Consider the following 23602-nt stretch of genomic DNA (forward strand, 5'->3'; position numbering starts at 1 on the left):
AGTGCATAGGATTTCAGTACGTTTAAAAGCACATTTAGGCTGCCCCTAAAGAATACTGGAAACTGTTGCTTGTTAAAGGGTGCCGGGACTTGTTGCTCTGTGATGCATAAACTACAGTTCCCATGATTCTTTGCTTTAAATGTGCTTTAATTGTACACCGTGGATCTGAATTTAAACCAATCAACAGGGCACACAAACATGCATCGTGAAAGATACCTCTGTCATATCTGCTCTCGTAAATAGTAGAAATGGGAATGCCTGGACCTGCGGTGGGGATTGGAAGAAAAAGAGAATTGACATTGAAGGAAACAAGAACTGCAAAACAACAACAACAACAACCCCGCCCCAGAATTATTACTTCAGAAAATAGCACGAATTTTCTTGGCTAGATACTTGTATGTAACATGTTCCTCTTTTAGTCATCACAGACAGTATTAACATGTAAGATGCTAAGGAGCTTTGGGTGGTAGGGTGGCAGCATTTATAAGTACACCAGCAGAAAGCACTTATTTTTAAACACACACACACACACACACACACACACACACACACATAGACACAGACACAAACACAGCAACGTTAATCAATTCTTCCTTCCTGCCACATCCAGTTATATTGCATGCATTCTGGAGAGTCCTGCAATCTTCAGGAACCCTTTTGAAATCCCTTCTGAAAGGTACCTCACCACCGCAACCCTACATAACTCTCTCTGTGTGTGGGGGGGGGGTGGAGCTGTAGGAAGCAACAGAAGGAGGAAGATGTCCTGCTGCATGGAAAAAAATAGTGGTGCAACTGACCTCCAACAAGCACACAAGAGTGCGAACAAGACTGAATGTATTTGGGGGGGGGGGCTCGTTTAATTCCACTGCACGCAGGTGGTGTAGCGACAATAAAGGTTTCTTTATTTTATTTATTAGTTCCCATGAGTGAAATGGTTCCTAGCACTTACGATTTCTAGGCTTTTCCAGGGATGGGAAAAGACAAACAGTAAAAGAAGATGTACAGTGGTGCCTCGCAAGACGAAATTAATTCGTTCCGCAAGTTTTTTCTTCTTGCGAGTTTTTCGTCTTGCGAAGCACGGTTTCCCATAGGAATGCATTGAAAATCAATTAATGCGTTCCTAGGGAAACCGCCTTCAGACCAGGTCCGGGGACAGTCTGTCCCCCGACCTCTTCTGAAGGCTGGGGGGGGGGAACAAGGGCTTTTCTTCCCACCCCCAGCCTTCAGAAGGCTGTTCTGAAGGCTGGTGGTGGGAAGAAAAGCCCTTCTTCCCACCTCCCGCCCCGCAAGCTCCGGGGACAGGAGGGCTTTGCTGCGACCGCCAGCATTTTAAAAGCCCCTGCTGTCCCGGGGCGATTTTAAAATGCTGACGGGCAGGAGCGAAGTCTCTGCTGTCCCGGGGAGATTTTAAAATGCTGGGGGTCGGGAGCGAACTGCCGACCCCCAGCATTTTAAAATCTCCCCGGGACAGCAGAGAAGCAGCCCCCTGCGACCCTCTCCCGGCTGGAGAGGTGACGTGCGCCTATGGAGGCTCCTGCCATAGGCGCACGTCACCTCTCCAGCCGGGAGAGGGTCGCAGGGGGCTGCTTCTCTGCTGTCCCGGGGAGATTTTAAAATGCTGGGGGTTGGCAGCGAACGCTTCGCTCCCGCCCGCCAGCATTTTAAGATCGCCCGGGGCAGCGGAGAATTCTCCGCTGTCCCGGGAAGGCAGGCGGGGGGAGCAAAGACTTTTGCCCCCCGCCGGCCTTCAGAAGAGGTCCAGGACCTCTTCTGAAGGCCGGCTGTGGGCGAAAGTCTTTGCTCCCGACCGCCAGCAATTTAAAACAGGTCCCCGGAGATTTCCCTATGGGCTTTCGTCTTGCGAAGCAAGCCCATAGGGAAATTCGTCTTGCGAAGCGCCTCCAAAACAGAAAACCCTTTCGTCTTGCGGGTTTTCCGTCTTGCGAGGCATTCGTCTTGCGGGGTACCACTGTAGTAGTTAAGATACTGGTATAAGAGTATCAGTACGGCTCTCTAGTGAGGCTCCAGAGCCAAAATGTGAACCAAAACTGTCTGTCTGTCTATCTATCTATCTATCTATCTATCTATCATCTATCTATCTATCTATCTATCTATCTATCTATCTATCTATCTATCTATCTATCTATCTATCATCTATCTCCCTGTGGTCTTTGAACTTCCCTGCATCTGCTGTTTATATAAGTGAGCTGGGGGGTGGGGATTTAACTCCATGTTGTCCTGACAAAAATCACACACACACACACACACACACACACACACACACGGCTTCAATTTACATTAGGACCACAACTTCCATTGACATCCCTCCTGATTATTGCAGCTTTGGGAAGGGAAGATTTTTTGACAGGACTATGTGGGGAGGGGAAGACTTACATTCTCCTTCCTCATCTCCCTGTGGCTCCAACGCCAAATTCACAGTGCTGACATCATACAACTCTACTGGGCCCTGAGATGACCATTTCCTCACTTGCTTTCTCACACAAAGGCGTCCTGCAAACATATTTGTTGACAATCCTTTCCCCCCCTGCTTCTCCCCCTCTTATTTCACTGCACCTTTAAATCATAAGCACCTCCAAACCAGGAGCTTGCCTCTGACTTTAACCCTGCAAATGCCATGTTTGCTATTGGTATTAAACGATAGCGCAGCGCATAGCAAGAGTGACCGAATAACTATGTTCGGTGTCATGTCGGCATAAACGGCACCTGTGCCAGAAGCGCTGCTGAGGAAACAAAGAAATGTTAACCTTTACATATTTCAGAGAATCTCTTTGCTCTCGCAGATGAAGTGATGCCCAGCTAAGAGTTACATAAGCTGTGCCCCAAATTACCCATGCACAAAAGGATCCGGAGAAGTTGTCGGAACTCATTTCTCAAGGTGAGCACATTTCCTGTGCGATAACATCCTTGGCGAGGATGATTGAAAGGCGTTATCATTTTGTTATGTTTGGTTCTTTGCTTAGCAGGGGGGGGGGGGACTCTATTATTTGCACGCTTGAGCATCCGGTCCAGATCATAAAACACTGATCGGAGTAGCTATTTTCTCCTTAGCATGATCCCATGGCTACCGTCATGGCGATATTTCTGCCTTGTGAGCAGTTTCATGTGTTCCGTACTCATCCATCAACCTGTACACATCCAGATCTACTACTTAACGCTTGATCTCTACGCTTCATTAAACACCAAATGAGTCATTTTGCTTAGACTTTGTGTCGCTTTTAGATACGGTTCCATGAGAGCAAACCTGGCAGAGCTTATTTCAGAAATTAACACAGAAACCCTCTGGATGGATCTTTCCCCCTTCGCCGACTCCATCAAATAAAACGTCACATGGCTCGTAAGAACTTAAAACTTGACATGCCAAGAGCTACTCATTAAAATAATGGAAGGCTACAGCCTTCTTTCGTGTTGGCAATTTGTTTCTGCCTTCTCTGGTTAGGAGGATCGAAAGTGAATTACAGTGCCTTGCAGGTCAAACCTCCAAGCTTTTGCAGTTTAAACAACCATGTAATGAATTGGATTATTCCAGCCCTTATATGCATGATCTTAAATTTTCCTACTAGTAATTTAGGCTGTTAACAGAACCATTTATAAAAAAAAATTATATACTGCTGTCATTATAAGCTGCCCCACTCCTTCCCAATGCAAAGTGTGGAGACAAGATTCCACACAAGAAGCATACTGAAACTCTGAAAGGTGAGAGCAGGCTAGTTTCTCACAAAGACAACGACATGTTGCCTCATATCTCAAGTTCTGTAGAATTTCAGGGGAAGAGGGGCGTTCAACCAGTTCTCAGACTTGTATCCATTGCTGCATCAACAAGGGTTCACTGGTGCAGCAATGGGACTTCTCTCTGTCCTCCCTGCGTCCCCCAGAATCTGTTCTGGAAGGTTCTCCAACACTCTGGAGCCAATCTGGAGGTCATGCCCTGTGAGGGGCTGCTTAAGGGGATAGGAGAGGATGGGGTGGTTCTGTTGCATACTCAGAAGTCCCTTGTGCCAACAAAGTTGCAGTGTTGGTTAGCAGACCTCAGTCTACTGCCCCCACCCAACATACTCTACCCCCACAAGGATTCAGGTTGCTGTTTTATGCACACTTTCTCACGGGGCTGGCTCAAGGCATTTTTCTGCATTTTGAGGCAAACGACAAGATGGTGCCCCGCTCCCATTCCATGCATGGAAACTGACCAGACTGGGAGTTGAAATTTACTGCAACACTGGTGATGTGGAAGCATCCTCCATCACATCTAAAGGATACAGGATCACTTAGAGCAGGCATAGGGAAACTCGGCCCTCCAGATGTTTTGGGACTACAACTCCCATCATCCCTAGCTAACAGGACCAGTGGTCAGGGATGATGGGAATTGTAGTCTCAAAACATCTGGAGGGCTGAGTTTGCCTATGCCTGGCTTAGAAGGTACATACACACAGTGGTTATTGCTGGTCCCTGCCGTCTAGTATCTGCTGCCTGAGGTGAGTTCCTCCCTTTGCCTAATGGCAGGGCCAGCTTCACTTATATGGGTGATTAAGTCCTACTGAACTTGATGGGACCTACAGCCAAATAAACTTGCCTAGAATTGGGTTGTGCAATGCTTAGAAAATGGATCTAGCACCAACTTTGTGGATCAGTTACTGACATTCAGAATTTGCAAACGAAGTTAGGAAGCAATTTCATTCCCAACTGTGCTTTAAGTTTGAAAATGCAGAATTGATTTCAGTGTTACAACTTCCCAACAACACCGCAACCATTTATAGAGTGCTTTTGAGCATTCAACTGCAATCATTACAACAACCTTGTCAAGTAGGCCAGCGATATTGTCTTCAAAATTATGGGGGGGGGGGGAGTGGGATTGAGACAAAGAATGGCTACCTAAGGATTTCATGGCAGAACTGAGATCTAAAGGGGGGGGGGGAGCACAGAATATCCTAGTTAAAGCTTGAAATATCCTAGTTCAAAGTCTTCTAGATCTCTTCGAAGCATGGAGAGCCGGCATGGTAGTGTTAGACAAAGGCTGCAGTCCTAACTCCCCTGAGAGTAAGCCCTATTGGATTCAACCAGGACTTACTCAAATTCCCACTTGGCCATAAAGCTCACTGGGTGATCTTGAGCCAATTACTTTCTTTCAACCTGATGAACCTCACAGGACTGTTGTGAGGATAAGAAATGGGGCTTGTTTGAGACCCATGTGTGCCAACCTGAGGAAAGGATTGCTATAAATGTAATTAATGATGAAGCCCTGTGCAAATTCACACTGAAATAAGTGTCCTTTTGCTCCCTGGGGCTTTTACTCAGTTAAGTGTACATAAAACGGCACCTGTAATGTTCCATGTATTAATAAGGTGCTTTGAAGCAGAAATACCTGACAGGTTTCTGAGAGAACAATGAGGATTTAATAGTTCCACACATTTCACATACCGTAACAGAGCAAAGCATAATAGTTGGCATTGTAACTGAAACTTGCTGCATAGTACTGGCATCTTTCTTTTCTTAAATAACAAGTAATGCACTGTCTTGTCCCGGGATTTCTTCTGTTAATTCTGTAAAACAGCGGAATTTAAAAACAAAAGCAAAACTTCAGCCTCGATCTAGAATGCAGAAGCAGGCATGGAAACTGTAACACATTCTTGCTGCATGCGGTGCAACACGGCGTTCGGAAATAACTTACTGGGCACGTCTCAGAAACCAAACGAACAACAGTGCAAAATGTTTGAGGATAACTTACTTGTAAATATTTCTTCTTCCTGGATAGCCTTCAAATTCATTGCTTGAATAGAATCTGAAAGGCAATGTATGTTGCTAAATAAAGCACGCTTTAATAGAGCAAGGAGATCATGAAGTGTTGGTTGCCATTAGACATTCAACAAGTAGAACCTACAACAAAATGTTGCAGCGCGCAGCGCTCCTGGTCAGGGTTCCAACAACAACAACAATTTACAGTGGTGCCTCGCAAGACGAAATTAATTCGTTCCGCAAGTTTTTTCTTCTTGCGGGTTTTTCGTCTTGCGAAGCACGGTTTCCCATAGGAATGCATTGAAAATCAATTAATGCGTTCCTAGGGAAACCGCTTGCCAGACTGGCGGTGCGGAGAAGGGCTTTTCTCCGCACCGCAAGCCTTCAGGACAGGTACGGGAACAGAGGGGAAGGGGCGCAGCGCTTTCCCTCTGTTCCCGGGGCTTGCGTGGGAGGAGGGTTTTTCCTCCCCACCGCCAACATTCAGAACAGCATTCTGAATGTTGGCGGTGGGAAGGAAAACCCTCCTCCCACCCCAAGTCTTCAGGAAAGCCATCCGATGCCGGGCGGCGGGAGAAGGCTTTCCCCCTCCCCCTCCCGGCATCGGAGCTTCGTCCCGATGCCGCGCGGCGGGGGGAGACGTTCCCCCTCCGCCGCCCGGCATCGGGGCTTCGTCCCGATGCCGCGCGGCGGGAGGAGAAGTTCCCCCTCCGCCGCCCGGCATCGGGGCTTCCTCCCGATGCCGCGCGGCGGGGGGAGACGTTCCCCCTCCGCCGCCGGGCATCGGGGCTTCGTCCCGATGCCGCGGGGCGGGAGGAGACGTTCCCCCTCCGCCGCCCGGCATCGGGGCTTCCTCCCGATGCCGCGCGGCGGGGGGAGACGTTCCCCCTCCGCCGCCCGGCATCGGGGCTTGGTCCCGATGCCGCGCGGCGGGGGGAGACGTTCCCCCTCCGCCGCCCGGCATCGGGGCTTCGTCCCGATGCCGCGCGGCGGCGGGAGGCTTTCCCCCTCCGCCGCCCGGCATCGGGGCTTCGTCCCGATGCCGCGCGGCGGCGGGAGGCTTTCCCCCGATGCCGTGCGGCGGCGGGAGGCTTTCCCCCTCCGCCGCCCGGCATCGGGGCTTCGTCCCGATGCCGCGCGGCGGCGGGAGGCTTTCCCCCGATGCCGCGCGGCGGCGGGAGGCTTTCCCCCGATGCCGCGCGGCGGCGGGAGGCTTTCCCCCTCCGCCGCCCGGCATCGGAGCTTCGTTCCGAAGCCGGCGGCGGGAGGAGGTCCGAGGACAGTGGGGAAGACGCGCTGCGCTTCCCCGCTGTCCCTGAGATTTCCCTATGGGCTGTCGTCTTGCGAAGCAAGCCCATAGGGAAATTCGTTTTGCGAAGCGCCTCCAAAACGGAAAACCCTTTCTTCTAGCGGGTTTTCCGTCTTGCGAGGCGTTCGTCTTGCGGGGTACCACTGTATTATTTATACCCCACCCATCTGGCTCGGCTTCCCCAGCCACTCTACAACAAGCTAGCCATTCCCCCTTTCCCCCTTTCCCAACAGCATGTCAGCATTCTGTGACCACGGAGCATGGTCAGTCCTCAGTAGGCTGTTATAAGGGGTTCTTCCCCTTAAGGCGTTTTCCTAAAGATTTGCTGTACTTTTGCAAGTTCCCTCGAGCCTACTGATAGCAAAATACCTGGATCAAGGCTAATATGTCCATATACACACATGTGATATTAAAACTTTTTTTGGATAATTGCGCTACACTTCAAGTATTGCAGTCATCTTTTTTTAAAAAATGTATAGTTAAGATTGTTCAGAGACAGGAATGTTATGTTACAGGTCTGTGTTATTGTTAGTGCAATCCTGTAGCCAGAAGCACACCACAATGTATTCAGTGGGGCGTTTCTCAGAGGTAAGTATGCACAGAACTGAAACATGAAATTATTCCGAGAGTTAGACTAGACAAAGAGGATATTTGATTTTTAAAAGTCAGGTGCTCTGACAGAATTAGGGGCCATATGCCCCCGTCCAGTCAATAGGCTTCTATGGACATATCTCTAGTTGGATTAGGAACTGGGTACCTAGTAAGTTTTATGCTCACAGGCTGCTCCCCTGCCCCCAATCAGAGAGGAGGAATGTGGGGTGGAGTAGATTTATTCCCGTTCCATTTCCTGCTCCTGAATAACGGATTGCTGCTTTTGTAACTGCTCTGTATGCATTAAGTATCAGAAGCTGTGTGACCTCACCGTTGAATTGGAACCAAAAGGTTTGTGATGTGCTAGAATACCGAAGACCTTCTCAGAAGTGGCGCCCGCCCTGTGGAACGGCCTCCCATCAGATGTCAAAGAAATAAAACAACTATCTGACTTTTAGAAGATGTCTGAAGGCAGCCCTGTGCAGTGGTACCTCGGGTTACATACACTTCTGGTTACAGACGCTTCAGGTTACAGACTCCGCTAACCCAGAAATATTACCTTGGATTAAGAACTTTGCTTCAGGATGAGAACAGAAATCGTGCTCCGGTGCAGCAGGAGGCCCCATTTGCTAAAGTGGTGCTTCAGGTTAAGAACAGTTTCAGGTTAGGAACAGACCTCCAGAACGAATTAAGTTCTTAACCTGAGGTACCACTGTATAGGGAACATTTTTAAGTTTAGTGTTTTACTGTGTTTGATGTTTTAATTTGCTAGAAGCAGAGTGGCTGGGGCATATAAATGGGTGTCATAATAATAATAATAATAATAATAATAATAATAATAATACACCAATACTATTTAGGCAACATATAAAATGTGTCTGTCTCCTTGGTTACATTAATAGATACCTCTAGTAACATGCATCTTTACCTAAAAAAAGCAGTCTGTCTGCCCTTAAAGCACAGGTTCAACCCAACATCATGAGCTTTCCAGACAATAACCATAATGGGGAATCCATTTTGTCTTGTCATCTGGAAAAGCCTTTGCAGATGCCCGACCTCTCAACATGGGGTTCTGCTATTTGTCTGAGGGAGAAAATCATTCTTGCATTGAACGTAAATTTTCATTGACAGGTGACATAACCAACGCTCTGTTCTTGGAAGAATGCTTACATGGCGTCATCTGTGACTCTGTAAATGTATATGGCCTCCCACTTTCCACTAGTGATTGGGACAGCTTTTTCCTAAAAAGAAAAAAAAAGGGGGGGAGAACACATGTAAAGTCAGGTGTCTTATTTATGGCAACTGTACTGCAGAGTATGTGAAAATTGAAGATTAAATTGCTTGACATACCACCGAGTCTTTGACGTAATGAATATGTTTGTAACCATCCTTGTCACTAAATATTTTGTAGTAAGAAATGCCGTCCGAAGTGAAAGAAGGTGCTGAAACAAAGAACTGAGGCAAAAAAACAAAACAAACAGAAACAAAATAAAATCAACTGTAGATGACAAAGAGGCGAATACCTTTTCAGTCAGGTAAAACTGCATGGAATAAGTGGTCCTTGTTCATATTAGGTTATTTTTACTTAAAAGCAAAATGTGTGAGCACATTGTTTAGGGTGTAGTTGGTTGCCTTTATTCTTGTTATGCCAATGACAAAAAGTATAATCTAATATGATCAATGGGGAAATTCACTTGGTCCCTTTAGAAGTGCTTTATGGTAAGAAGAAGTAAATACAAATGAGAAACCGCATATGTGAACATGAGAATTGTACCATTATTATGCTGAGAATTTATATTTTCATATAGCTGCAATATGCAAATACATCCTCCGTTCTTCTTCGACTTCTACTTTCCCCCCTCCCCAAGATGTTTCATTTCCATTTAAATGGCCATCTGTGCTTGTTACAAGTAAACAAAAACAGTTTTTGAGTTGGAATGAAACTTGTGTTAAGTGCATGGATTAATAACTGTGAAAAGCAAAAGTCTTCGGCGCAGATCAGTCAGGATACAAGGCTACAATCCTAACCCTACATTGAATTCAATGGGATGTTCTTCAAAATAGACATCACTAGGATTGCACTGTTACAATATTTCAACAAAATCAGAAGTGTAAAGATAATAAAAACCGTACTCCACCAGCCCATCCTGTGTGACTTTCTTCTATATGTTGCTGCTTCTGCAAAATAAGAACAAAGGCAACTGTGGGAGGATATGTGGCATAAGTGAAAGAACTTCATTTAAAGGAGTACAATTTTCAGTCTGGACCCTGAAAAACAAGCACTGCTTTAGACATTTTCCTTGATGTTAACAGTCTCCATGCAGTGGAGAAATGGAGACATCTTTTTTACCGGCTTCCAGGAAAAAAACCCTGTATTATTCATCTCACTGTCCAAAAGTGGTGGCATTTAACACAATGAATTACATTACTCCACACCATTCTTTTCAGCGCAAAGTTTGCGTTTCATTTCAGAGCAAAGGAAACACAATGCGGATTGGGAGAGAAAAGCAATCAATTGTGTATCATTTGCAGAACAAAAGGAACAACAATTCGTTGAACGTGAGATGAATAAGGGAACATTGACAGTTTCTGTTCCCGTCTGAATTCCCTGACATCCCTAGTTCTGCTTTAGTCTTGTGGAACTTCTTTTTTAGACACACCACCAACAACAACTTGCCCCTGCTGAGCAATAGGTACTGTTCATTTTTGAAGGCACCTCCAAAACATCCCCATAGTTCTCTGATTGTTTCTTCCAGCTTCATTCAACTGTTTGATTGAAATGTTATGTACAAAACCTGATGGCATGCTATTACAGATCAATACAATTACACGCTGATATTCTAAAAGTCTTTTAGTGTGTTTAAACATTGGCTTATGAATCACTTCAAAGTGCTCAGTGACCTGCCAAAATTAATGTATGGCTCAGATGTTTAGCACTCTAATTGCAAAATGAAAATGAAGTAATAGCAGGCTACGGCTGAGTGTTACATACAACTCATTTATACATATACATAACATGTTTATTTTCTCTTAGATTTATTTAAATGCTGTTGATGAAACATTTTTTTCCACAGTCTGGATCCCTGTGGAATGTTTTCAGTACATTTGCTCTCTGAAGGAATTATTTTCCATTTTTAAAAATCCACCATGTTGCAGCAGAGTTATGACTTCTCTGTCGACTATTGTACTATCCATAGGTTCAATTATTTTAACTATCCTGAACACCCAATTCTGTCAATAATTTTATTAAGAGGGGAAGGAACCTCCCAGTATTATGTCCACTGGCTAGGGCTGTTTGTTTGCATTTACAGCACATAAGAGAAATAAAAAATACAGTCAAAGTGGGTGCCAGCAGGTGCTACTCTCAAGGAGTTGCCAAGGATCCACCAGTGCCTTGGAGCCCCTTTAACAGTGCCCTGATGAGTTTTGGGTGGCCAGAATTATAATTGCCCACAATGCTTTGCAACACTGAGCCAATTGTGGGCAATTACATAATGGTAGTGATCGACAACACTCATTGGAAGGATACCACCACACTTGTGTTGCTGTCCTTCTCTGGCAGTAAGCCTACCTATTCTTTCTTGTGGACAAAAAGAAATAAATTGGAGGTATGTAAGAGGGATTCTGACATGGGGGCCACCAGAGGCCCAATGCCTCATCAAATTCATTGGACAGATAGTGTCAGGCTTTAGGGAATCTGCCACAGTAGGCAGCTAAACCAGGAGAGTTCTTACCAAGAAGAACAAGGAGAGTTCTTACCAAATCTTTTATTCAATTTTCACAGAGAGAGGCCTAGAAAAGGTGCCTCTAATGGCCTTGCTCCAAGTAAAGTCACACCCCCTCCGTCTCTCCTATTATACACCATCCCTACATTGGCTGATATGTGCTTTCTGCCTCTGAGCTTTCTGTTCTCCTACTTTCAATGCCCACCAAGTTCCGGGAGGGGGAGGGTCTGGAATGCTTTCTAAAGACATTGAGTCTGTCAGCTGTCTCTCCCCTGGTGCTTCTTCTACTTCCTGCTCCTCTCTCAATATTTCCCAGCTTCCACCCTCTGCAGCCTCTGAGCTGGGATCTTCCGCAAGACCTCTCCTCCTTCCAGAGGGGAGGAGTTGTGAGCGGGAACCGACTCCGGCGTCAGCAGGGGGGCGTATTTGGCCCCCTTCGTCAGCCTTCCCCCAGCTGCCATGCCAAGCCTATTAGCCAACTAATAGGGCTGGCTCGTGGGCGGGGTTTAAGTGCTTAAGCGGCGGCGGCACTGGAGCCTTATTTGGCTTCCTGTTTTCTTCGGATCACCTGCCTCTCTCCCTTTAGGTCATTTCTATGTTTCTGTTGACCTTGCTATGGACTTCGGTTGGTTGCCTCGGTTGCCCAGGGGGCCTGGTAGGAATTTTATCCATTTGGCAAATTGGCGCCAGCCTCTTGGTTTCCGCCTACCTCATAGCAAATCGTCACAGCTTATTGGTGGTTAGGCATTGGAATATGTGTGGTGTGTTGGAGGGCATGTTGTGGCCATCACCTACCCCTCCCCTTGTTTGGGTATTCCGTTAAAGGAATCTGGCAGTTGTGGATCCCGTCCAATGCCCTGCTGGCGGCCAGGGCCATGGCACGACCCCCAATGACGTCTGGGGAAGCTTTCTGTTGTATTTGCATCAACAAGCTCCTCCCATTGGCTGTTAACCCTCGATTGACCTCGCTGAGTGGGGTGGGGTCAGGTATAGATTGTTTGATCCAATGCCTAAGCCAATACCTCTCACATGCTGTAACCAATAAAGTTGTGGCCTTATTTTAGCCCATTAACCCAAAATACATGTGTCCTTGTGTCTTATTTAACTCCATGCGGGTGGCGGGTCCTCAGCACACAAACTCCTGCTGTAAATCTATACTATCTCCCTCTTTTCTGGAAGGTTCAGGCTGAGGAGGCAGTATCCACCATTCTTTCCCCTCTTTTGCCCAGTCCGTGACAGAGAGTGTGGTGTATGGAAATACTGCAAATATGAATCCAGAAAAGAAGCAAGTAGAGGGTTTTTCACCTCCTGCATGGAAACTATGTTAAAATAACACACACACAAACACCCAACACAGAGAGATTCTTGGCAAAGGAGTACAGAGGTTTCTCCCAAGCATATTAGCAAGATAGTTGAAAACATTGCTTACATGATTGATAGTTGGAAAGCATAATGGGGCAAGCAGATTAACATATTGCGTCTTCCTCTGATGCATTTTCCTGCACAACACCTTCCATTAACTAGGTGCCTCTGGCCCTGTATACAATTAGGCAGAGCTACAGTTTAATTCAAGTGGGGGGGGGGACAGAAGCACGTCCATGTTTTAATTTCTATAGGCGATCCCAATTTAACTTCTATTTTGCATTCGAAAAGTTGAGTTTGGTGGGCATTTCTAGCTGACCGCACAAATTCTTGCCTGCGTTTAATTTTTATTCATCGGGACATATTTGCTGAACATAAACATGAAGTTCAGCGCACAGCTCTGAGTTTGCAGCACTGTATCTCCTCACACTGTTTTCCCACTGCATTTTTATTATCTTCCAGTATATGAAGTAGTCCACATTTCTTACGCATTATTACTTCCGGTTTAATCGGAAAACAAAGTAAGAGATGGAAATATATTCCCCTAGAGATCTTTTGAGCAAACACTGCTTAATGGAGTTCTCCCATCTGCTCGCACTCCTGTTAACTAACCATTGGTGCACAGATTGATATGGTAAAAAGCACTTGATAAACAGGACGTGGTGGAGGTTTCAGCAGTGACTCTCATCAGGCAAGGACATGCTGAGAAGTGCAATTATCTTGGAGTTTGGACCTGACGTTGCCACGATGCTGGTTCCAAGTCCAGTGAGCATAATTTGGCAGTCTGAAACCTGACTCTGTGTTCCGTTTAGATCAGCGGGGCCACTGCCAACGATGGTATGAATAAGGCAAAGAGAATTCAAGTACAGTAACCCCATTAGTGGGTGTAAGAATATAAGGGCAGGGCCATAGCCCTTAGGCAGTGCTATTTTTTCAGAAAAAGAGGTGCCAGAACTCACCATGAAGGCCTCCCATGTTCTCTTATAATGGCAATGGTGCCATTCTGGCTAAAAACAGCCCTGCCTGTAGGTCAGTGGTAGATACTCCTTTTTAGGGTATCCCTTACAGAAGAACTCTTGGCCACCTATCAGTTCATAAGCACGTCAAAGTGCAAGTAGATAAATAGGTACTGCTCTGGCGGGAAGGTAAACGGTGTTTCCGTGCGCTGCTCTGGTTTTGCCAGAAGCAGCTTAGTCATGCTGGCCACATGACCCGGAAGCTGTCTGCAGACAAACACCAGCTCCCTCGGCCAATAAAGCGAGATGAGCACCGCAACCCCAAAGTTGTTCGCGACTGGACCTAATGGCCATGGGTACCTTTACAGAAGAAAAACTGGATTGAGGGAGGGGAAAGTGTGGGAAGGCCATGATTTGGAGAATGTAATATGGACAACGAAGAATTAATGGAGATCCTGGAAGCTTCCTACCCACATGAAACCACAGTATGGATGAGCCCTGAGTCGGACCGAGGGTTCATCTAGCTCAGACTTGCAGTGGCTCTCCCGGGTTTCAGGCACTAAGTCTTTCCTAGTCTTCCCTGGTGATGCCAGGGACTGAACCCGGAACTTGTCAGTGAGTTACCGCCCTTCCTTGGGCTTCAGGGGAAATTGCTGAAAATTGCCCCTAGCAATTAGTGGGAGCTGTCAGTGAGCAGAGCCCCAATTACAAGAGCATGGGGTCCAACCCAGTGTTCGGAAAACTCTTCCCTTCACCCCACCTTTGCACAAAAGGAATACATCTGGCTGCTTACCTGGTGACACGGTGGGCGGCTATTGCGGCCCATCATGTCCGGCTCCTTCCCCTCAGGAGTAATGCTGGGGCTAGGCAGTCGGCCATTGGGGAATTCCCAGGCCAGCCGCTGGAGATGGGCAGGCTTTCCGGCCACCTGTTGATTTGAATCCTGGCCAATCTGGCCAGGCCAGGTGGGCGGGGCTTGGGACCCAATAAAGGCTGGGTGCCCTCCCCCCCCACACTTTTGCACAAAAGTAATATATTGACCGTGAATGCTCACCAGTGGGTAACAGAAGCTACTTCTGCAAGTCTTCTATCAAAATACTAGCTTGGTGGGAAACAGTACCTGTGGGCAGTCCCAGGACCTGGAGCGGTCATTGTAGTCGCAGATGGCTGACACAGAAAAGTTCTGGATCCTTTTCAGCCACTGCACGCAGATTCGGTTGTCTCTCACCCAAGTAATCCAAGTGACATAGTGATCGCTGGAAAAGAAGAGGGGAGAGAAAGGGGCTGTTTACTATGAGAGGGGTCAGCATGGCGTGTTCAATAATACATCTGTGACAAGCCAGACCTCTTTCAAACCAAGGACTGCATTCCGACCTGGGCAACCTTTCAAGGCCACACTTACACATCCCACAGTTACAGATCCTCCAGCCAGACTAAGGGGAAGCATTCTCAGTGTTCAAGAACACATTCTAGCGAGGTCAAAACACTTGAGGAGGGTATGTTGAAGGGTGTGGCGTGGGGAGAGGGGATGTGGCTGAGAGGAGTGTATGGTCTAAGGAAAGACCTGAGGGCCAGACAGAGGTTTGGAGGGCCTCATGCAAGCTCCTGGCCCAAGGTTCCCCACCATGGGCATAGCCAGGATTTATGTGGGGAGGGGGGACAGGACCCACACCTGTCATCATCCTCTATCTGGCTTTGTCTACCAGATTCGGAATGAAATGTCTTGACAACAGTTGTTTTAAATCGCTTTCTTTTGACCCCAAATGCTCAGAAAAATTTGCCCAAATCTTTCTACAATTTCTACTTTTAGTTCAGTATTTTTATTTATTGACTTGATGGTGAAGGGGACAGCTGCCCCTCCTTGCTATGCCCATGTTCCCTATGCCTGTCGGAGTAATGTCGAACATTTGTCTTCCTCAGAGTAGACCCATTAAAATCAAAGGGAAAGGGAACATAAGTTCATCAATTCCAGTGGGTTTTTGACTTAGTAGGATATGACCAGCAGTTTTTCGATGGCAGTGGAAAATGAAAAGCAAACATCTACACTATTTCCATAGAACAGATCTGCAAGGGGCAGTAGTGGTGGGGAGCCCAGGGTCAAACTGTTTAAAATAAAAATTATATTGCTAAAAGAAAAGAAACAGAGAAGAAAATATCAGTTTCACAAAATACTACCTTGAAGCTATCGCTGCTGGAGCTGGTACTTCCTTAGGGCCTAAAGCTTCAGGATAAGTAGCATCAACAACAAACACTCTGACGGTAGGATTTTTAGCCCCAGCCTTCAAAGGAAAACATATAATCAGGTTCAAAATAATCTCCAGGGAATTGAGGGAAGCCTGATTGCTCCCCCCAGGCCCACTCCCAAGAAGGTCTGACCTCCGTGCCAGCCTGCCATTGGCCAATTTGGCAGGCTGGCACAGAGCTGGATTTCAAGCTGGGAGTGTGAGCCAAAGTTCGCACTTCAGCAAGAGTAGCCCCCGGTGCCCCAGCTCTGCATCGGGGGGGGGGGAGCGCTGGCCATCCTGCAATGCCACCCCACCCCAAAAGGCACTGAGCAAATAGATTATAATATATTTCATCATCATACTTCTATACTGCTATTTGGCCAAGATTTGTATTAATACAAAAGAAAATACATTAAGACCACGGGAAACGTAAATACAAAGATACAATATAATAAATCAGTTTTTTAAAATAGCAATATCCCAGGCATGCCATGAATCACACTTTACACATTCACGTGTTGCATTTGTGCTCTCACCACAACACAACTGCCATCCACAAATGAATTGCCCACACAGTAGGCTTCTCCCTGGAAGCAACCCACAGCTGTGGTGAAGTTCTTACAGTAGCTCTCCAGGCTAGCTGGCTCAACTTTGACTTCCCTTTCAAAATACTGAAGGGAAGGATCCAGTCTTTAGCTGCCTCTTCCCCTCCTCTCACTGCATGCAGAAGAACCTTTTACGACCAGTCTCTATCCTTTTCTGTCAGCAGCCATCCTGGACATGGAGAGTTATGCTATCAGAAGGGATGTCAGGGACTGGACAGAGGAGGAATGGTGGAGCCCGCCTACCCAGCCTGAACCTTCCAGAGAAGAGGAAGACAGTATAGATTGACAACAGTGATTTGCGAGAGGTCACAGCTTAGAGATAGATGACGGGCAGAGCTGGGAAATAATGAGAGAGGAGGAGGCAGGGGAGGCAGAGCTAGAGCAGCTGGCTGACATGTTATCACTAGAAAGCTTTCCAGATCCTCCTTCTCCCAGAACCCAGCGAGCATTGAAAGTAGGAGAGCAAAGGGCTTGGAGACAAATCGCCCTAAGTGGCTACCGTAAGGTGGGTGGTGCTGTTGACAATTGGGGTGTGTGTGAAGATTACTTGGAACAATGCCATTACTCAAAGAGGCAGCATCTCTGTGAATATTGAATAAAAGACATTGTTAAGACTTTCCTCGTCTATCTGTTCCTGGCAGCCTACTGTGTAGGGATCAGATTCCCTGATGCTTGACAAGGGCTGAGTATGTCCAATGGTAAAGGTAAAACGATGGACCAGGCCCTTTATTATGTCATCATCAAAATATACAATGCTTTAACCCAATAGTTAGTTTAATAATAGGCATTAAAATCCAGCAATTAAACCTTAGAAATCCAAGCATTTCTACGCTGAAATATGATCAGATCTTATTCAACAGAGCCAAGCAAAGCAAACAACAAAACCCCAAACATACCTTTGGATATGGTATCTTTATTTTTCTAGGATATTGATCTTCACCATAATATGAATATTCAATAACTGGTATTCCAGTATCATTAAACTGTAGGTATGCCACATTCTTTGCATTTGGAGACCACCACAGTGCATATTTTACAGCAAGCATTTCCTCTAAGAGAAATCATGTTAAATATATGTTATTCTACTACAAAAGAGGATCATGAGCTACCGTTGTCTTGTAAGGACACCAGTGTACATAGAACCCATTTATCTGATAAGCTGCCATGCATCAAAAAAGCAAGGCAGCTCTGTCCCAGTGGTAAGCCCGCAACTTGAATGACACGTGAGACATTGTTTCTGCTGTACAGATTTTTTTTGGGATAAATACCATGGCTAGTTTAAAAGGGAAGGGGAGAGGATAGGGCATACCTATTGCTAAGCTAATCTAGTGCAACAAAGCATAGCATTATTCCAGCCTTATTGGCAGTGATGGATGGATGTTATGAGGGTTCCCTGTTTGGGAGGCCCTAGTTATTCATCTAAATAAATGTAACTATGTCCAAGAACATCGCAGAGCTAAACGTGTATGAATGTTAGTTAATAGCATGGGTTATATATTTTTTCTTCCTATATACATAAAAATGCAAGGCTGTCATCACGCAGTCCCCATTGGATTTGCATGAAGTCAGGAGATAGATGTGGTTGGCAAGCAACGTGAGCAGGAGCCTTTTGACAATTCAATGACAATTCAAAGAATGTAAAATATTCATAGATGTTAAATACTCTTGAGATAAAGAACGTGAGTAATTTTGACCGAAGGGTACAGGTAATATTGGCTGAAATGGCCAAGCGAACCAAATGATGAGGCTTGGTGGGCCTTATTAGCCCACAAGCCAGAGTCTCTTTTATCAGTGGAGTGTTCCAGAAGCCAAATTAGAAGAAATTGTGTCCTAATATTACAGATAAACACGGCACTAGTTCTTAAGTTGGACAGATAGTTTTATGACAGATATCTGAGAAACGTACAGAAGTGGGTAGGTCTAAAACCTAGCAGAAACTAACAAGGAAATATCCCCCCACCCTACCCTGAAGAAATATGTGGCAGGGTGTGAAAACTCAAGATACAGGATGTTAGGAAACCACAGTGAGAATGCATGTTATTGCTGTAAGATGTTGAGCAAAGCTGTTCACAAATAGTAAATTATGATGGTGAATAACCATGCTGGCTTGTAGTTAGCAGTTAGCTTTTTGCAGTTTTGAGGAAGGGACTCCTTATGAGAAATATAAGCCTTCTACACAAACACAGCACTATGAACAACTTTTGGCTGCTGCTCAGGGCATCATATCTGTTTGCTGCCCAACTCTTGCCTCACGTGGCAATAATATTGATTTCAGGTTGATGTTTACCTTCGTAGACCCAGTCAGGGATTCCATTAAATATTTCATTCCAATAACCATTTGTAGTTATTTGAACAGCAGGTTCTCTGGGGCCTTGTTTCAAATAGATATTATTCTGATACACATAAACCTGGGAAGAAAAAACCCAAAAGCATTTTATGCAGTCCAAGCTATTGAGGACAGTAGCACATCTAAACAGGGAATTAGATGCAAAGGGCAGAAGGCACTTCTGTTTCTACAGAACAGAGGGTGTGCAAGTTTTCACTCCCCTAGGCTGCAAGGAAAATCCTTTGGCATAATGCTCAGTGTGGCTAGGGGCTGACAAGTCGAGGATAAAATTATATCTCTCCTGTATGAATGGGGGCCTTTTCACTCACACACAAGTATTTGGAGATCTGATCCATGCCATGCATATCAGCAATGAAGAACCTATTGCTGGACTGCAGATTCAACCATCCCTAACTAGTGACTATGCGGGCTGGGGATGATGAATAAGCAGTGGCGTAGCGTGGGGCGTGCAGGGGGGGCCGGCCGCACCGGGCTCAACATCTGGGGGTTAGGGTTAGGGGGCGCAAATCCACAGGTTAGGGGGCGCAAATCCACGGGTTAGGGGGTGCAAATTACTTGCCTTGCCCCGGGTGCTGACAACCCACGCTACGCCACTGTGAATAAGAATGGTTGTATCCAGCTAAATTTTACTCAGCATAGGCCTATTTAAATGAATGCACCCAAGTTGGTCATGTCCGTTATTTTCAATGGGTCTCCCTTGAGTAGCAATGGATACCACCCTACTATTCAGCTTTCTTTCCTGCCCTTCCTCTCACAGAAGCCCAGGGCAGCAAACACCTAAGTGGTAAGACAACAGAGCGGAAAGAGAAAACAAAAGCATATTTAAAACATTTTTAAACAATTGGAAACCTGTTCAGTGGTGGGAATTGAAGCCCAGCAGCCCCTGGGGGGGCAAAGCTAGTATGCTTGAGTCCATACAATATTGCCAGTGGACTAGGAAAATCTGGGTTCAAGTCCTTGCTCAGTCTTAAAGCAGAACTGGTGGCCGTGGGCAAGTCAATATTTCCAAGCCTACCTGATCTCACAAATTTGTTGTGTGCATAAAACACAATGGCCATATATTTATTTATTATTTGCTGCATTTATACACCGCCTGATCTTGTAAGAACCCAGGGGGTTGAACCATTCCAAAGGTCCAGGTAGTCCAGCATTTTGTCCTCATAGCAGCCTACCAGATCGCTGCTGGAATTCAGTATTCAGAGGCATTTTGCCATGGATAGTGGAGGGAGAACATCGCCATCATGGCTAGTAGCCACTAACAGCCTCATCCCCCCTTATTATTTTGTATATTGTCCTAGAGAAATAGGGCAGAAATAGGAACCCTTCTCTAGGTTTTTGTGGAACAGGAAAGCTCTCATTGCCAAAGCATGCAGAAATTGACTTGCAGCTAATAGAGCTGAGAGGATGCATAACAAGGGACCTGATTCATGGCCATGTTTTTGGGAGGCCACAAGCAACAAATCTTAAGGGCTCGGTCCTCCCGGCAGAGGGCACGCTCCTCACTCTAGCTTCACAATCCTTAATCCACCCTTTCTGATTTTTTTCTCAGTAGGGAGGGTGGGTTAGAGGTTCATGGTGGTACAGAAGAAATATGAAGCCCAAGAATGGGGAAGCTGCTGAAATGAACTGCAGTGTGGCAGTCTTTGCATCTGGGCAGACAGAAGAGGGTCGGAAACTACAGTCTTTGGGTAAAGAGCAAATGAAGAGACCCTAACACCCTGGTCCCTATACCTTGGGTTTGTCTAGTTTTCAGAAAAGACAAAGTGGTCCAACAATTACCAGGGCTCTGTGCTAAACCACCCACAGTTCCAGGCAGCTGTGGAGTGTTTATCTTTTTTAAGAGTCAATATTCTAAAGCACAGCTGATAAGCAGAGATAAGAAGGCCTGCAAAAACGATGCCTGAGCAAACACTAAAGGCAAATGAATCTCATAAAAATAGAAGCGTTATTCTCACACTTCGTGAGCTTACTGACCAATTTGTGTCCAACAGGTGACCAGGCTATATACTGAATGTCATGTGGAAGCTCGTGTCCTTTGACAAAAGCACTGCAAAGGGAAAGAAATGAAAGATGCAAAGGCAAGCTCGGTATCTCAAGGTCAGATTTCATGCAAAGCCCTTGACTTCCCCAAAAGAATCCCCAAAGAAGGGTCGCCAGCAAAGCAAAAGGACCCTCGTGAGCACCTAGGTGGGCATGGGCACAATGGAGCCCACCAACGCCGGGGCTTCTTTTCTTATTTAATTTCTTGTTATAGTTGGGGGCAGCCATCTAGGCATGTACATGGTTACAGATACTCGTTTTATTATTTTTTACTTTATAATATGTCGACTCTCTCTTTCAACAATTTGACTGAGCTTATTCCCAAATCAATGTGTTTAGCATCTGGGCAGCAGAGGCAAGCCCCATTGTATTCCTGTAGTCATGGCGGTGCTGTGATTTAAGGGAGCCTAAAAACTGCACACGCCGAGAGTATTTGGGTCATATCCTGTGGTGGAGTTCCGCGAGTGCAGTAGACTTCTGCTTGTGCAACAGAACTTTCCTCTCCCCTTCCTTGTACACCTTTAGAATCTGCCCCAGAAGGCATGCAGGGAGAAGAGAGGAAGGGAAAGTCCCATTGCGTGAGCAGAATTTGCTATGTGCACCATTGGATATAACGATTTAGAAGCAGATAATTTAGCAACGTCACTGGAAACAATGTGCCCATTAGCTAGCCTAACTAATAGAAGAACATAAGGAGAGCAGTGGTTGATCTAGTCTAGCTCCTTGTTCTCACAGTTGTCAACCATAAGGGACCCCTCAGGCATAGGCGCCAACTCACAGGAGCCTGGGGCACCTCGGCACCCACAAAATTCCCATTATGGGTGCCCAAGCATATCTGCGGCAAGCCCTAACTGAGGCCCCACAGCAGAGGCAGAGGCCCTGGCCCAGTTGCCACCACACCGGAGAGCCAGAGGAGGCAAGGCAGTGGGTGGCGGTGGCAGGCGGAGGCAAAGCAGCATGCACACGCAATGGCGCAAGTGACGTCATGACATCACGTTGCGTGTGCCACTGGACACCCACAATCTGGGGGCCAAGTTGGCACCACTGCCCTCAAGCAGGACCTGGGCACAAGAGGACACGCTCCCTTCCTGTGGATTCCAGCAACAGGAATTCAGAAGCATTGCTATCTCTGACCAGTATATCTGAAGGAGCGTCTCCACCCCCATCGTTCTGCCCGGACACTGAGGTCCAGGGCCGAGGGCCTTCTGGTGGCTCCCTCGCTGCGAGAAGCCAAGTTACAGGGAACCAGGAAGAGGGCCTTCTCGGTAGTGGCGCCCTCCCTGTGGAACACCCTCCCACCAGATGTCACGCAGAAAAATAACTACCAAACTTTTAAAAGACATCTGAAGGCAGCCCTGTTTAGGGAAGCTTTTAATGTTTAATAGGTTATTGTATTTTAGTGTTTTGTTGGAAGCTGCCCAGAGTGGCTGGGGAAACCCAGCCAGATGGGTGGGGTATAAATAATAAATAAATTATTATTATTATTATTATTATTATTATTATTACTGTGGAGGCAGAGCATAGTCTGGTAGCCATTGACAGTCTTATCCTCCCTGATTTTGTCTTTTAAAGCCCCCCCCCCAAGTTGGTGGCCATCACTGTTCTCCTAAGAGGAAAAAAGTATGCCTTAAAGGAGCCCAAATAGAAGACCAAGAGCAAACACGGAACAGATTGACTCGTGGGTCAGTATAAAATAAAACCTTTTCAGTCTTACCTGTTTCCAAGATCATAAATGTGATAGGATGCTGTATAAGAGTACCTCCAGAGCTGAAAAAGTTACAACAGAAACATAACATGATTAGTTATTATTACAGCCAAAACATAGTAACATACAGTATTCCTCCCAACACTTTTTTAACAGAAGGCAGTTTCCCTTTATGAAAGCTCTGCGAACCTTCACAATGGCACTGTCCTAGCACCAGTTATCACAACACAGCCCACCTTGTGGAAGTTGCTGGAAATGTTTCCTGGTGGTGATAGCGGGTTAGCTTCCAGAAAGTATAAGGGACAATAATTACACAGGTTGTTCAGCCAAGTAGAGTGTGTTGACATCCACAGCGCACATCCCTGAGACCCGCCATGAGACTCAGGCAACCCGTGGGCAAAGTTTTTTCGCATTTCGCGTGGCCAGCGCGAATTTTCCCGAAACCTATGGAGCAGATTTGGGGAGGACATGGGGACCACATGGGTGGAGGGGGGGTAGTTTTATCATTCACTAACAACGTGACCAATGTTCACTAAAAACGGGGAGTTACACAAACATAACAAATGCACTGGATTCCGCCCACAAATCTCAGCTGAAAAACATTTTACCTTAGAGTAGTTGCTTTCCAACAGCATGAAATTCTGGTCAGCTGACAGGATATAGTTTGTGGCATTGACTTTTTTCTAAAAGATTTAAAGATATGAATTAGAAACCAAAGCATGGCCTTTTGATCAATTTTAAAAATTACAGTAATACGTACAAGTACGCTGTTCGACAGGAGTGTGTGTGACTGCCCATATTCAACATTGTAAAGAATTATATCATCTTCTGGGAACTGATGGAGATATTCATTTCCTTAGGAGGGAGGAAGAAAAACATAGCCTGAATGATTACAATAAGCTTGTTTACAAATGTCATCTCACTACAGCATCTGTTACAGCAAATGACGTTGGAAATGGATCTAAAATAACAATACTTTGATGCTGTAA

The 23602-nt window shown here is 46.0% G+C and overlaps 1 protein-coding gene across 5 annotated transcripts in view; it reads right to left on the minus strand.

Moving 5' to 3' along the window:
• FAP (fibroblast activation protein alpha) overlaps positions 1 to 23602 on the minus strand; it is a 56493-nt gene that overhangs the window by 19192 nt on the left and 13699 nt on the right. For all 5 annotated transcript variants that reach the window (XM_083493799.1, XM_083493801.1, XM_083493800.1 and 2 more), the window contains 14 exons: positions 23374 to 23468; positions 23222 to 23296; positions 22623 to 22675; positions 20843 to 20915; positions 18809 to 18929; positions 17418 to 17572; positions 15867 to 15970; positions 14812 to 14947; positions 9782 to 9826; positions 8999 to 9103; positions 8819 to 8889; positions 5741 to 5794; positions 5434 to 5555; positions 217 to 264 (listed from right to left, as the gene is read on the minus strand). In XM_083493799.1, coding sequence (XP_083349925.1) covers positions 217 to 264; positions 5434 to 5555; positions 5741 to 5794; positions 8819 to 8889; positions 8999 to 9103; positions 9782 to 9826; positions 14812 to 14947; positions 15867 to 15970; positions 17418 to 17572; positions 18809 to 18929; positions 20843 to 20915; positions 22623 to 22675; positions 23222 to 23296; positions 23374 to 23468 — 1257 coding nt within the window. The remainder of the gene's footprint in view (positions 1 to 216; positions 265 to 5433; positions 5556 to 5740; positions 5795 to 8818; positions 8890 to 8998; positions 9104 to 9781; positions 9827 to 14811; positions 14948 to 15866; positions 15971 to 17417; positions 17573 to 18808; positions 18930 to 20842; positions 20916 to 22622; positions 22676 to 23221; positions 23297 to 23373; positions 23469 to 23602) is intronic.

This window comes from Podarcis liolepis (assembly GCF_965112155.1).
Source record: "Podarcis liolepis genome assembly, chromosome: 1".
Classification (NCBI taxonomy): domain Eukaryota; kingdom Metazoa; phylum Chordata; class Lepidosauria; order Squamata; family Lacertidae; genus Podarcis; species Podarcis liolepis.